Source organism: Schistocerca americana, chromosome 1, assembly GCF_021461395.2.
Source record: "Schistocerca americana isolate TAMUIC-IGC-003095 chromosome 1, iqSchAmer2.1, whole genome shotgun sequence".
Classification (NCBI taxonomy): domain Eukaryota; kingdom Metazoa; phylum Arthropoda; class Insecta; order Orthoptera; family Acrididae; genus Schistocerca; species Schistocerca americana.
In genome coordinates, this window is record NC_060119.1 from 650,295,612 (window position 1) to 650,309,318 (window position 13,707).

The 13,707-nt window shown below is 39.1% G+C and overlaps 1 protein-coding gene across 1 annotated transcript in view; it reads left to right on the forward strand.

Annotated features, from left to right (window-relative positions):
* LOC124625792 overlaps window positions 1-13,707 on the forward strand; it is a 57,819-nt gene that overhangs the window by 16,350 nt on the left and 27,762 nt on the right. Inside the window, exon 2 of the mRNA XM_047149242.1 lies at window positions 7,325-7,465. Within this exon, the coding sequence (XP_047005198.1) occupies window positions 7,325-7,465 (141 nt within the window). The remainder of the gene's footprint in view (window positions 1-7,324; window positions 7,466-13,707) is intronic.

The window sequence follows — 13,707 nt, forward strand, 5'->3', positions numbered from 1 at the left end:
CTTTAACCAGAATGCTGTTCTGAGTCACCGTCTGATACTACTGAATTGACTTTATATCTCCAAAATGGTCTTCATTGAGGTTAGATTTGATCAATTGGGAGAGCATTAAGTTTACCAAATCAGGCAAGTATCTTATGTCCAGATACTGATGCATACGAAGTCTTCTGTGTGTCAGCAAATGATGGCGAAGGATAAACACACGCCATTTCTGTTCACGTGGCCTCGAAACAGATAGTTGTCACTTGCAATTAAAGTGCTTCTTGTTTCTCATGCAAGAATTTTTATTTAATTGACTGTGTACGGCTGCAATATTTGAACAGCTGGTGAAAATCACTTAACACACAAAACTGTGACTCACTCATGTACATGACCTTACATGCTGTTCTGGATTCCACCTACATCAGTGAGATATCAGATTTGTCAAGCCAGTTGGTGCGTTTGTATGAGGAGAATTTATCTGGCAAGTAGCTGAGCATGCAGAAACCCTGGGGCAAGCCAGTGATGCAAATTAGGACAGGTGACGTGACCCAGAGAATGCTGTGATGTGTCTAGGCAGGACAAATGTTGTTGATGTAGTAGGGTGTCTATGACCACATAAAGGCAAGATAAAATAAACAACGGAAAATCCAGGTTGGGGTAATGACAATGTTATGAAAAGGTTAGATTGCTGATCACCCTATAGGGGAGATGTTGAGTTGCAGATAAGCACAACAAAAGACTGTAAAACAAGTAAGCTTTCAGCCAAAAATGCCATCATCAGGATTAGCCCTTTGTACTCCGTAAGGCAGACACAAGGCGGCTCCATGCGCTCTTATTTAAATGGCCACCGCCTGGGCGGCAGTGCACCGCAGAGATTTGTGCGGATCTCTTTGTGGAAACAATGTGGCCGCTGGCCAACAATTGGGGTATACATTTAAATAAAATGTGTGCTTTCATTCATATATTTATGTAAGCTTTTACAGTACAAAACTTTCCATTGTGTGGTATTTTTTGAAACACTCTTCAGGGTGGAGAGCTGGGTTTCGTGAGCATGTTTCGCAGTAATACACAGTTTCACGCCTGCCACCTTTTTTTTCTGTCTGAGCACACTGCACAATCCTTATGCTTGTTCCCAGGAAGCTTGTTGATAATGTGCAACTTTCCATTCAAGCGTTCCTCGTCATCGGAAGTTGAACGACGTCCTCGTTTCTGTCCTTGAGTTCTTTCTTCGGCAACTAATCCTCTTATAACACTTTTACGGAATGCTTTGTGAGGCGGTATTGTCAAGTTGTTTTTCTCACAGCGGTTCTTGTATAGTAAATAGTTGTTTACAAGTCCTACCTCCAACAGCCAGAAGTATAGTTTTCACCATCACTTGAGACTTTTCATTAGAAAACCGTAACTGGAAATAAAATGGTAAGATTGATCAACTCCACCCATCTTTGAAGTATAATCAATAATCACATTTGGTTTCTTTATTTCTTCCCTTTCCTTTCTGTTTCTCCTTTCTATAAGTGACACTGAGTTATTGGCTTTTGTAGAAAGCATGAGAACTGTTCGTTTATCTCGCCATGCCAGAACCATCATTTTGTTGTTGCGGAGGCATTTTATTTCATGCTTCCTTAGACACAGAGCTCCTTTCTTGGTTGCAGCTGGAAGGTTTTTGCGATTGGCCTGAATCGTTCCTGTGAGATGCATGTTCTGTTTCAAGAGCTCGTCAGCTAATGCAACACTTGTATAAAAACGGTCAGTGTACAAATGACACCCTGATTGCCCTGTAGCATTTCTGATATTAGCAAGCAGCTGAAGAACCATTCTCTCAGAAAAATTCAAGTGTGGACAAATCAATGACTCAGTTGTTACAACCACAAAATAGGGTATCAAACTGCAGATATAACCATTTGATGAATCCGAAATTACATAAACTCTGAGTCCCCATTTTGTTGGTTTTTGAGGATTGTATATTTTGAATAATACATGACTCTTGAATGATACTGTAGATTCATCAGCAGCTTAATACTGATATTTTCGATAAATTTCGAGAAACATGCCAGGCAAGTAATTCAGTACATTTGTCACTTTACTCAGACGTGATTGAACATGACTGTTGACACGTGTAGCACTCGTCGGATTAGAAACGTGAAGTGCCCAGAAAATTTGCATAAATCGTCGGCACTAAAACAGTCTGGAAAGAAGTTGGATGATTGTAACCATTCTCTTGAAAAAAAGTCCTGCAAGTTCTTACACTTTTGTAATGCCATATTCAGTAGCACACCATGGAAGCGTTTCATTTCTTTCATGGTAACATTTCTCCAGTCCCACCATGCAGAATGTTGTGGAAGTGGTGTCACTTTATATATTATTGATGTAGCATACCTATTCGTTTCATCTGCTATTTGTTGAAATAGGTTATCTGCACAAATTAATTGAAATAATGCGATGGGCAATGATGAAACAGAACTACTTTCTGTTATAAAACCACACTTTGATTCGTCAAAAGGAAAATCTGTGAAGTCAGCTTCAGTGTCGCTCCACATACGCCACGATTCCTCTGCTGAATCCCTAGAAACATGCACATTGTCACTGTTTTCTCTGTCATTGTCACTCGAATTGTTTTGAAATGAATCACTATCATAATCAAAATCATTTTCACTCTCGTTTTCTCTTAGAGATTGCTCCAAAAGATCTAAAATCTCTTCCTCAGAAAGGACTGTACGTAAAGAACTATCCATTTTGAGCGCATGGGCTTGACCATAATAATTACAATCTGACTTAACACAGCTGCTACTGTTTGACACTGAGTTAACACTAGTTCTCCTATATGGTGGCACACTGCAGCAATAATGCCTAGTAGACTCAAAATACGTCTGAGAGCTTCGAAAATTCATGTCGAATGAGGCTCAACATCGGAGTAAAACTAATTCCGCGATGTCGAGTGGCACTCGACATTGGAGTGGAAAGGGTTAGACAATTCTCTCTCTCTCTCTCTCTCTCTCTCTCTCACACACACACACACACACACACACACACACACACACACACATAATGAGTAGCAATCTATCTATTTCATAATACTGTCAAGATAAAACAAACCTAGCTTTGTGTTGTAATTTGGTCCAGTGTACCTTATTGGCCATTCAATTGTCCCCATAGCTTTGATATAACAGTGTAAACAATAATAAAATATTCTTGAGTTTCAAGCTGCATTGTCAGTGTCATCACTGTTGCTTAGTTCCACATCATATATGGTAATGTTTTGGCAGTGTGACCACTGCACCTGTTTCAACTGCCCAGTCACAGCATCCCAGGCCATAGTCAGCTGCAATCCACCATCTTTACTGAGGGTGTTGTCTGTTATTTTGATCTTTATTATGCTATCCCAGAAGTAATTGGTTTTTTAACAATAAAAGTGTCATTGAATGCAATTCTGTGCCTGTTTTCCAGTACATGTTATGCTATAGTTGATTTCTTGGGATAGCGTAAGCTGAAATATCTTTCACGGTCTGTGGTGCACTGTTCAACAGTATGGACAGTCTGACTGACATGAAATTGTCTGCACCAACACTGTATTTTATGTATTCCAGGTGTTTTGAGGCTTACGTTGTCTTTCACAGGTTTCATTAGTTACCATATCTTTGCTGGGGCCTGAAGACTGTGTCGATTGTATATCCCTTCAGGAGCCAGCTAATCTTCCCTGTTATTGAACCGCAAAATGCTAAAAATATAGTTTTCTTCATGTCTTTTTTGAGGCCTTGTGCTTTTGTAGCTTAGGTGTAAGTGCTTGCAAAATTTGTGTGTAGTTGTAACTGTTGTCATTCCCAATGAGATAGTTTCAGCTTGATGCACCAAATTCCTCAGAACACACAGTTGATGTGCTGGGTGGTGGTAGCTGCTGGCATGCAGATACTGAATCGTGTGGATGGGCTTGCTGAAAACACTGTGATTGAGAGATTTATTGTGTCTACGCCGGACACACGAATCCACGCCGGACATCCACGATTAGCAAGGAACGATCTTTCTCTACTTCCACATGAACTTTCTGTGGTTGTGGATGTTGTTGACGTGTTCCCGCAACTATTCCAGCTTTTCATGTCCATGAGGCCATTTGATGAAGTTATTGTTGCTGTAACGATGGAAACAACAAGGCTTTGTAGTAGCCGTGTCCAGGGTGGTCTACCCTGAATGCTCCAGAGGTTGACTACAACTGGAGTTAATGGGCTCCCTATTGTGGTGCCATCAGTGTGGTTGAAATCATTACCATATATGGTGCGGGAGTGAGCACCAGTGACATCACGTATGACGGTGCGGGTATATAAGCATGTTAGTAGCATCCAGACGTCAGTCAACCAATTGACAGTGGCAGATGAGATCTCTGCTGAAAGCTCATGGACAGTGAACCAAGTGACGTGGTTTGAAACCCGAGAATATTTTGCTAATGGATATGGCAACAAGAGCCTTCATTTGTATTATAAACAATGTTCAACTCTCAGTGCTCCTTACACTGACTGGCTGACTTCTAACCCGTGGTCATCCAGCTATGTGTAGTGTGACACAACTACTGGTTGTACTATCCTTCATGTCTTTCAGCTTGAACGCTGTCTGCTAAAGTATGCAACATGTAGTCAAGACCACTGTACTGAAGACTTCTGCCTGTAGACTGTTGCAGGAACTGCCTTGTGTGCCATGTATATAATGTACAGGGCATACATGAAGTCTGGGAACACTTTCAGTTATTTATTGCACAAGAACTAAACATTGTACAGATGTCATACATATTGGATTTTGAAGAGAAACTCTGAAAGCTTTTTTTTTTTTTTTTTACAAACATTCAACATGTGAACCATGGGTGACCCGGCAGATGTCAATACTGTAATCGAATTCTTGCCATACCCATCCCAGCATGGCATCGTCAACTGTGGCAGTCGCTTCTTGTATTCTCTCCCAGAGCTCTGCTATATCACGTGGTAGAGGCGGTACATGCACCATGTCTTTAATGTGTACCACAGAAAAAAGTCACACGGAGTGAGATCTGGTGATCGGAGAGGCCATTTCATGAAACAGCTGTCCCCTTCCGTAGCACGGCCAATCCATCGATGTGGCAGCTCCGTGTTCGGGCATCCACGAGCTTCACGATGGAAATTTAGACAGGCATCCACGAGCTTCACGGTGGAAATTGTGAGGAAGCCCATCCTGCTGAAAGATGAACGGATTACATTTGAGCCATCAGCCATTGCTGCAACATGTCAAAGTAGGAATATCCAGTGACAGTGCTCTCAGCGAAGAAGAATAGCCCATACAATTTTCGACATGACAAGGCACAAAAACATTTACCTTTTTGGAATCATGCTCAAATTCAGTGCATTTATGCAGATGCTTTGTACCCCAGATTTGACAATTGTGCCTGTTTACTATCCCATTAGTGTGAATAATGGTTTTGTTGCTGCAAATTAAGCAATCAACAATGCCATCCCCATCCTCATTCAATTGTTGCAACTGCTATCAAAACTCAAAATGCTTGTCTTTGTTGTCGTCATGAGCTTCTGCACTAGCTCCAATTTGAATGGTTTGATAGACAGCTTCTGTTGCAGGACTTTCCACTCTGTCATTGGAGCCATTTCGAGTTTGTGGGATGCACAACACACAGGTTTCTTTGGACTCCTTATGGGTGTATCTATTATGCGCTCCACACTCACTTCACTCGCACTGGGACATCCGCTTCTCTTTGCTCGACACAAGCAACCCTTTGTGACTAGCGCTATCAGCAAATTACGAAACAATGCTGTGGCAGTATACGTGGGGGGGGGGGGGGGGGGGGGACCAACTTTCAGGGTTTCTCTTCAAAATGACATATGTATGATATCTGTACAATATTTGGTTCTTGTGCAATAAATAATTGAAAGTGTTCCTGGATTTCATGTACACCCCTTATTTCAGCGTTGTCCCCATTTTTGTCCACAATCTCATCACTGTGCCATGTTTCTTCATAGATCTTGAATATCTCATTATTTCTAGGTATGAGTGTAATTGAGTGAAATGTAAAATAATTGATTTCATTGTGGTGAACTGGCCTTTGGCTCCCAATTAATTAATTTACGAAGCTTTTTCTGTAAATATACTGAGGTGACAAAAGTCATGGTATAGCAGTATGCACATATAGATGGCAGAAGGCGTAAAAGGGCAGTGCATTGGCGGAGTTCACGTTTCTACATGGGTAATTCACGTGAAAAAGTTTTTGGTGTTATCATGGCTGTACAATGGGAATTAATAGATTTTGAATGTGGAATGGTAGTTGGAGTTAGACACATGAGACATTCTATTTTGGAAATTGTTATAGAATTAAGTATTCCGAGATCCACAGCGTCAAGAGTGTGCTGAGTATACAAAATATCAGTTGTTACCCTCTCACCAGGGACAATGCAGCGGTGGATGGTCTTTACTTAAAAAAGAGAGCAACAAAAATTTCAGTGCTAACAGACAAGCTACACTGCATGAAAGAACAGTAGAAATCAATGAGGGGTATATGACTAACATATCTATTAGGTGAGTGTGCCAAAATTTGGCATTAATAGGATACGGCAAAAACCGTAGGTGAGAGTGGCTTTGCTAGCACCACCACATCGCCTGCAGCACCACTACTCAGCTCGTGACCACATCAGTTGGACCCTAGATGATTGGAAAAATGGCCAGTGAGACGAGTCCCTATTTCAGCTTGTAAGAGCTGATGATAGGGTGTGAGTGTGGTGCAGGCCCCACAAAGCGATGGATCCAAGTTGTGAGCAATGCACTGAGCAAGTTGACAGTGACTATGGTGTGAACTGTCTTTACATGGAATGTACTGGGTCCTCCAGTCCAGTTGAACCGATCATTGACTGGTAATGGTTATATTCAGCTACTCAGAGACCATATGCAGCCATTCATGAACTTCATGTTTCCAAACAATGATGTAATTTTTGTGTTATGCGAAAAGAGATTGCCAGAGTTGCAACTAAAATGGGTGTTTATTTAGTCAGTTTCAGGCTATGCCCAGCGTCAAACCAACCAATTTTTTCCAAGTAGAATGTCCATCCAAAATAACAGAAAATTCATGTGTGTGTGGTCCCAACTACTTTTGATTATTCTAGTCGTGTTTGCGATATTAATGGCAGAAAGTAGTAGTGGCCACATTTCTTTCATCCATTTGCTCCTTCAAAACATTTACACATGTCATCTTTTAATTTATTTCACTATGTTTTAATGTGTGTAACTGTATGTACAGTGATGCTAAAAACCATAAAAAAATAAGTTTATGTTATTTGGAAGTACAGGTGCATATCTTATACAGTATAAATGTTTATTTGTGATATAGATCAGTGCCAATGATCCTTTGCCCAAGACTGTCTGTGTACCTTGCATACAACGTTTGGAAATACATCATGAACTCATGGAGCAGTTCACGTGGGCCAGAAAACGTCTTGCAGAATCAGATGATGGAAAGAAGCGTACAAGAGTAAGTTAGGGTTTGTAGAATTTTACAACTTGTTTCTACATGTTATTTAGTAGTACTGATTGTAAAAGTAGTAGCAAATATTTTCTTTGCTTTAAAGTATTGACTATCATAGTTCACCTAAGTCATCTGGGGAAAAGAATTGCTTTGTTGTATAGAATGTTTTTCTCAATGACTTGTAAATTTTTAGTGCTTAAATCAAAGTCTTTAATGTTGTAAATAGATGATAAACATTCAAATTAAAAATCAACATGCTGACTCAAAGAGAAAAGTTCTGCTGAAGCAATACCTTAGAAGTATTAACTGGCTGAGCAAATGGTATCAGGATTTTAGAGCTGTCTCTGGGAGAGATGAGAACAATGTGGATGAAACCATCGTCGTGGTAAGTATTTGAAAGAAGTGGGAGACTGATAATAGAGAGGATATAGCTGGTGGGCAACATGATCATCGAATCAGAAAGAAAAGTTACAGTGGTATGAAAGGTGATGACAAGAATTAAGGATCTGAAAAGCAGGACTTGTCTAGATTGCAAGCAAACTCAAAAAGGACTACAGAGGTGTACTGATGCTGGATACATAAGGAATTTGGAAGTTACAAAAAAAATTCAGACATCCTAAAGGAGGACAGAGCCAACTGCTGAGTTTATTAGGGATGTGATTCAATGTTCTAGAATTGGAGATATTATGGACAAGATAAAAACATGTTGGCCAACCCAAACAAATGGCCAGCCATAGTTCATTTACACAGCTAATAATATATTATTATGCATTTGAAACATCACTGGTTTTATTGATCTGAATGGGAGGGAGGGAGGGAGGAGGGGAGGGAGAGGAGGGGGAGACAGATGACCACTGATATTACGGAGAGAATGTGATTATGCAATTGATGAATAGAATACACTTAAATTTTAGATTATCTGGATCTTTGCCAAAGGCTGTTTGGCAGGAAGATTGTCAATGCAGAAACTGTAGTACTTAATTCCAGTCATTGTATTCTTTTCACCATTTGTGGTTTCTCCTTTCATTGAATAGCTATCTTTTTATTTTTTTCGTCTTCTTTTCTGTCTTCTTGCTTTTTTTTTTTTTTTTTTTTTTTTTTTTTTTTTTTTTTTTTTTTTTTTTTTTTTTTTGTGCAATATACTTTGAAGAATGGATTCTTCAATACATCCTGTATGTCTTTCCACAACCTAATTCGTTCATTTCTTGTTTACGAAGAACAGTACTGAGAATTCTCTTCTGTTTGATTTGTTGTCTGTCAAGTTTGCGTTTTTGCCATTTTAGTCATTTTATGTTTGCTACATGAACCTTCTGTTTCTTTATTCTCTTTATATCTCTGCATAACTTTGCTCTTTCCTCCTAGTCATTCCTGGCTTTTGCATCCTTTTCAACACACATTATCTTACAGTTAAGTGAGGTCTCATATAATTAAATACAGAAATTTGTATTGTTGGCAACAGTTATTTGACTGTTCCAAAGTTCTATTGAAAGTTTTCTGTGGCTTTTTTAAATAGCTTTTTGTGACTACTGAGATGAGTTTTAGGTAATTTTCAAGATTCTTATTTCATGTACAATTTACAATGATTTGGCAGATGACATCCCATATTAAGAATAGATGTATTTCCTTCTGTGAGTCATTCCATGAAAAGTCAACGCAGTGGTTTTCTTCCCCATCTCAGATTTAAATGAAACTTTGCATGGTAATAGTCCACATACAGATTAAGAAAAAATCCGCATATAGATTAAGAAAAATATCCATTCTATTAAAATATGTTGATCCATTTGGAGAGTTATGCCCTGTGAAGTTGTCAAAAATAGCCAAAAAATGCCATACTGTAATCATTTCAAATTGCTGTTGCAACTCTCCTAATAAAGTTAAAATGATGGGATAGGTATCATTTTGCAACATTTTTCATGAGTGTTCTTGTGATGTATAACACAATATGGCTTTGAGATCAAAATTGGTTTCCAAATTTACAAGGAAGTTTAACTTCTTAATTTATCAAAAAGCACATTCAAAAAATTTTCAATGAATTGTGTACAACACTTCATGTTATTAATTAATTTCCTGAGTATGAAAACGGGACTGTCATTGGTTCACACCTTTATAAAATTTCAAAGATGCGTATTTCACTAAAAATTGACATTTTTGAAAGATTATTAAGTGACAATATACGTAACGGTATTCTTAACATATCTATGTTGTTGTTGTTGTTGTTGTTGTTGTTGTGGTCTTCAGTACTGAGACTGGTTTGATGCAGCTCTCCATGCTACTCTATCCTGTGCAAGCTTTTTCATCTCCCAGTACCTACTGCAACCTACATCCTTCTGAATCTGCTTAGTGTATTCATCTCTTGGTCTCCCTCTACGATTTTTACCCTCCACGCTGCCCTCCAATACTAAATTGGTGATCCCTTGATGCCTCAGAACATGTCCTACCAACCGATCCCTTCTTCTGGTCAAGTTGTGCCACAAATTCCTCTTCTCCCCAATCCTATTCAATACTTCCTCATTAGTTATGTGATCTACCCATCTAATCTTCAGCATTCTTCTGTAGCACCACACTTCGAAACCTTCTATTCTCTTCTTGTCCAAACTATTTATCGTCCATGTTTCACTTCCATACGAATACTTTCAGAAATGACTTCCTGACACGTAAATCAATACTGGATGTTAACAAATTTCTCTTCTTCAGAAACGCTTTCCTTGCCATTGCCAGCCTACATTTTATATCCTCTCTACTTCGACCATCATCAGTTATTTTGCTCCCCAAATAGCAAAACTCCTTTACTACTTTAAGTGCCTCATTTCCTAATCTAATTTCCTCAGCATCACCCGACTTAATTAGACTACATTCCATTATCCTTGTTTTGCTTTTGTTGATGTTCGTCTTATATCCTCCTTTTCAAGACACTGTCCATTCCATTCAACTGCTCTTCCAAGTTGTTTGCTGTCTCTGACAGAATTACAATGTCATCGGCGAACCTCAAAGTTTTTATTTCTTCTCCATGCATTTTAATACCTACTCTGAATTTTTCTTTTGTTTCCTTCACTGCTTGCTCAATATACAGATTGAATAACACGGGGATAGGCTACAACCCTGTCTCACTCCCTTCCCAACCACTGCTTCCCTTTCATGCCCCTCGACTCTTATAACTGCCATCTGGTTTGTGTACAAATTGTAAATAGCCTTTCACTCCCTGTATTTTACCCATGCCACCTTTAGAATTTGAAAGAGAGTATTCCAGTCAACATTGTCAAAAGCTTTCTCTAAGTCTACAAATGCTAGAAATGTAGGTTTGCCTTTCCTTAATCTTTCTTCTAAGATAAGTCGTAAGGTCAGTATTGCCTCACGTGTTCCAGTGTTTCAACGGAATCCAAACTGATCTTCCCCGAGGTTGACTTCTACTAGTTTTTCCATTCGTCTGTAAAGAATTCGTGTTAGTATTTTGCAGCTGTGACTTATTAAACTGATAGTTCGGTAATTTTCACATCTGTCAACACCTGCTTTCTTTGGGATTGGAATTATTATATTCTTCTTGAAGTCTGAGGGTATTTCGCCTGTTTCATACATCTTGCTCACCAGATGGTAGAGTTTTGTCAGGACTGGCTCTCCCAAGGCCGTCTGTAGTTCCAATGGAATGTTGTCTACTCCGGGGGCCTTGTTTCGACTCAGATCTTTCAGTGCTCTGTCAATCTCCTCACGCAGTATCATATCTCCCATTTCATCTTCATCTACATCCTCTTCCATTTCCATAATATTGTCCTCAAGTACATCGCCCTTGTATAGACCCTCTATATACTCCTTCCACCTTTCCGCTTTCCCTTCTTTGCTTAGAACTGGGTTTCCATCTGAGCTCTTGATATTCATACAAGTCGTTCTCTTATCTCCAAAGGTCTCTTTAATTTTCCTGTAGGCAGTATCTATCTTACCCCTTGTGAGATTGGCCTCTACATCCTTACATTTGTCCTCTAGCCATCCCTGCTTAGCCATTTTGCACTACCTGTCGATCTCATTTTTGAGACGTTTGTATTCCTTTTTGCCTGCTTCATTTACTGCATTTTTTATATTTTCTCCTTTCATCAATTAAATTCAATATTTCTTCTGTTACCCAAGGATTTCTACTAGCCCTCGTCTTATTACCTACTTGATCCTCTGCTGCCTTCGCTACTTCATCCCTCAAAGCTACCCATTCTTCTTCTACTGTATTTCTTTCCCCCATTCCTGTCAATTGTTCACTTATGCTCTCCCTGAAACTCTGTACAACCTCTGGTTTAGTCAGTTTATCCAGGTCCCATCTCCTTAAATTCCCACCTTTTTGCAGTTTCTTCAGTTTTAATCTACAGGTCATAACCAATAGATTGTGGTCAGAGTCCACATCTGCCCCTGGAAATGTCTTACAATTTAAAACCTGGTTCCTAAATCTCTGTCTTACCATTATATAATCTATCTGATACCTTTTAGTATCTCCAGGGTTCTTCCATGTATACAACCTTCTTTCATGATTCTTAAACCAAGTGTTAGTTATGCTTATGTTGTGCTCTGTGCAAAATTCTAACAGGCGGCTTCCTCTTTCATTTCTTAGCCCCAATCCATATTCACCTACTATGTTTCCTTCTCTCCCTTTTCCTACACCCGAATTCCAGTCACCCATGACTATTAAATTTTCGCCTCCCTTCACAATCTGAATAATTTCTTTTATTTCATCATACATTTCTTCAATTTCTTCGTCATCTACAGAGCCAGTTGGCATATAAACTTGTACTACTGTAGTAGGTGTAGGCTTCGTATCTATCTATTTACACATTCAAATTTACTGTTACCACATACATTCAATATGCCACTTGCAAAAACTGATACAAACAATATGTGTTTTAAGATTTCGCGCCATTTTAAATGCTTCACTTGTTTTTGCAGTATCATTTCCCGCTATCTGATACATTCTTCCTGTTGGTGTTAATGGGTGTACTTTAGAAAAATCAACATTTACAGATCAGCAAAGGATATCAGGTTTTGTATGAATGCAGAGTCTCATAGCGATAACATTGAATAAAATGTTCTTGGGTTTCCAATCACTTCAATTGCTTAAAAAATTCGACGATACCTCTGTCGTGGCTCGTACTAACGGCTTCTGGGACAGTTTAATAAAGGAAGCTATTGAAATAAAAATTACCGCAAACACCCTGAATAGAGACAGTGGCTTGCAGCTCAGCACTGCGTGGGATCTAGCGATTGCGCTGACTCAAAACATGCCCATATATGGCAATGTCAAGGGCAGCAGTCACATCACAGCCGGCAGCTAGCATATATAAAGGCGCACCAACAGCCTACTGGCAGTAATATCACTTGACAATGTCCAAGGAGTGCTTGGCCGAAAGCTAGTGTAGTTTTAAGCAATCGACGTGGTTGGAAACACGAGAACATTTTATTCAATATCAGGTTTTGTAGGATATGTATAAGACAGTGATGAGCCAGCTAGGTGACCTTCATGTTTTAAGAAAACATAATCTAGTCACCATTTCTTTCGGCCGTAACATATCCATGAATATCTCTCAAAGCCAGTTTTTATGGAGGTTTTGTGACTTTTCCAACAGTCTTCAAAAGTCTTTACCAGTAATTTTGAAGTGCATGACGCTGTCAGTGTAAAGGAATGTAACCTCGGTGTCTCTTTGATGGTAACAGCTTGACTAAAAAACTCTTCTAACAGTCTCTCAGTTTCAAAGTACTCTTCTTGTGTTGAAAATTCAAAGTGACAGATGTAAAATTTTTTTAACTGCGCAATTAAACAGTCATGGTGAAGTAATAATTTGGTTATCATAGGCCTCTGCAGATTTCATTTTGTTGCTAATCTCTGAACAGTGCCGCCAACAGGATGTCAGTATTCTTTTCCATGAGCAGAGGCAAAAGAAAGAGGGGGGGGGGTTGGGCATTCTGTTTCCATGAAAAAATATTTTTTGTGGAAACATAAGTGTACAAAATTCTTTTTATTCTTGTACTGGGCTGCACTGTCATCTGAAAAGTAGTATACAGGGTGTCCAGAAAAGGGCTCCCTGATTTCAAAATTAAATATCTCGAAAACAAAGATCGATAGAGGAATGTTTATTGTGAAAGCTGTAAGAAGTTTTTACAGCAGTTTGAAATAATAGTTACAAAAGCTGCTAACAGATGGCGCTGTACGCTGTACAGTTCATATCAGCATACATAAGTGAAATAATCGTATGAAAACAATCTTTGCAAACAATCACATC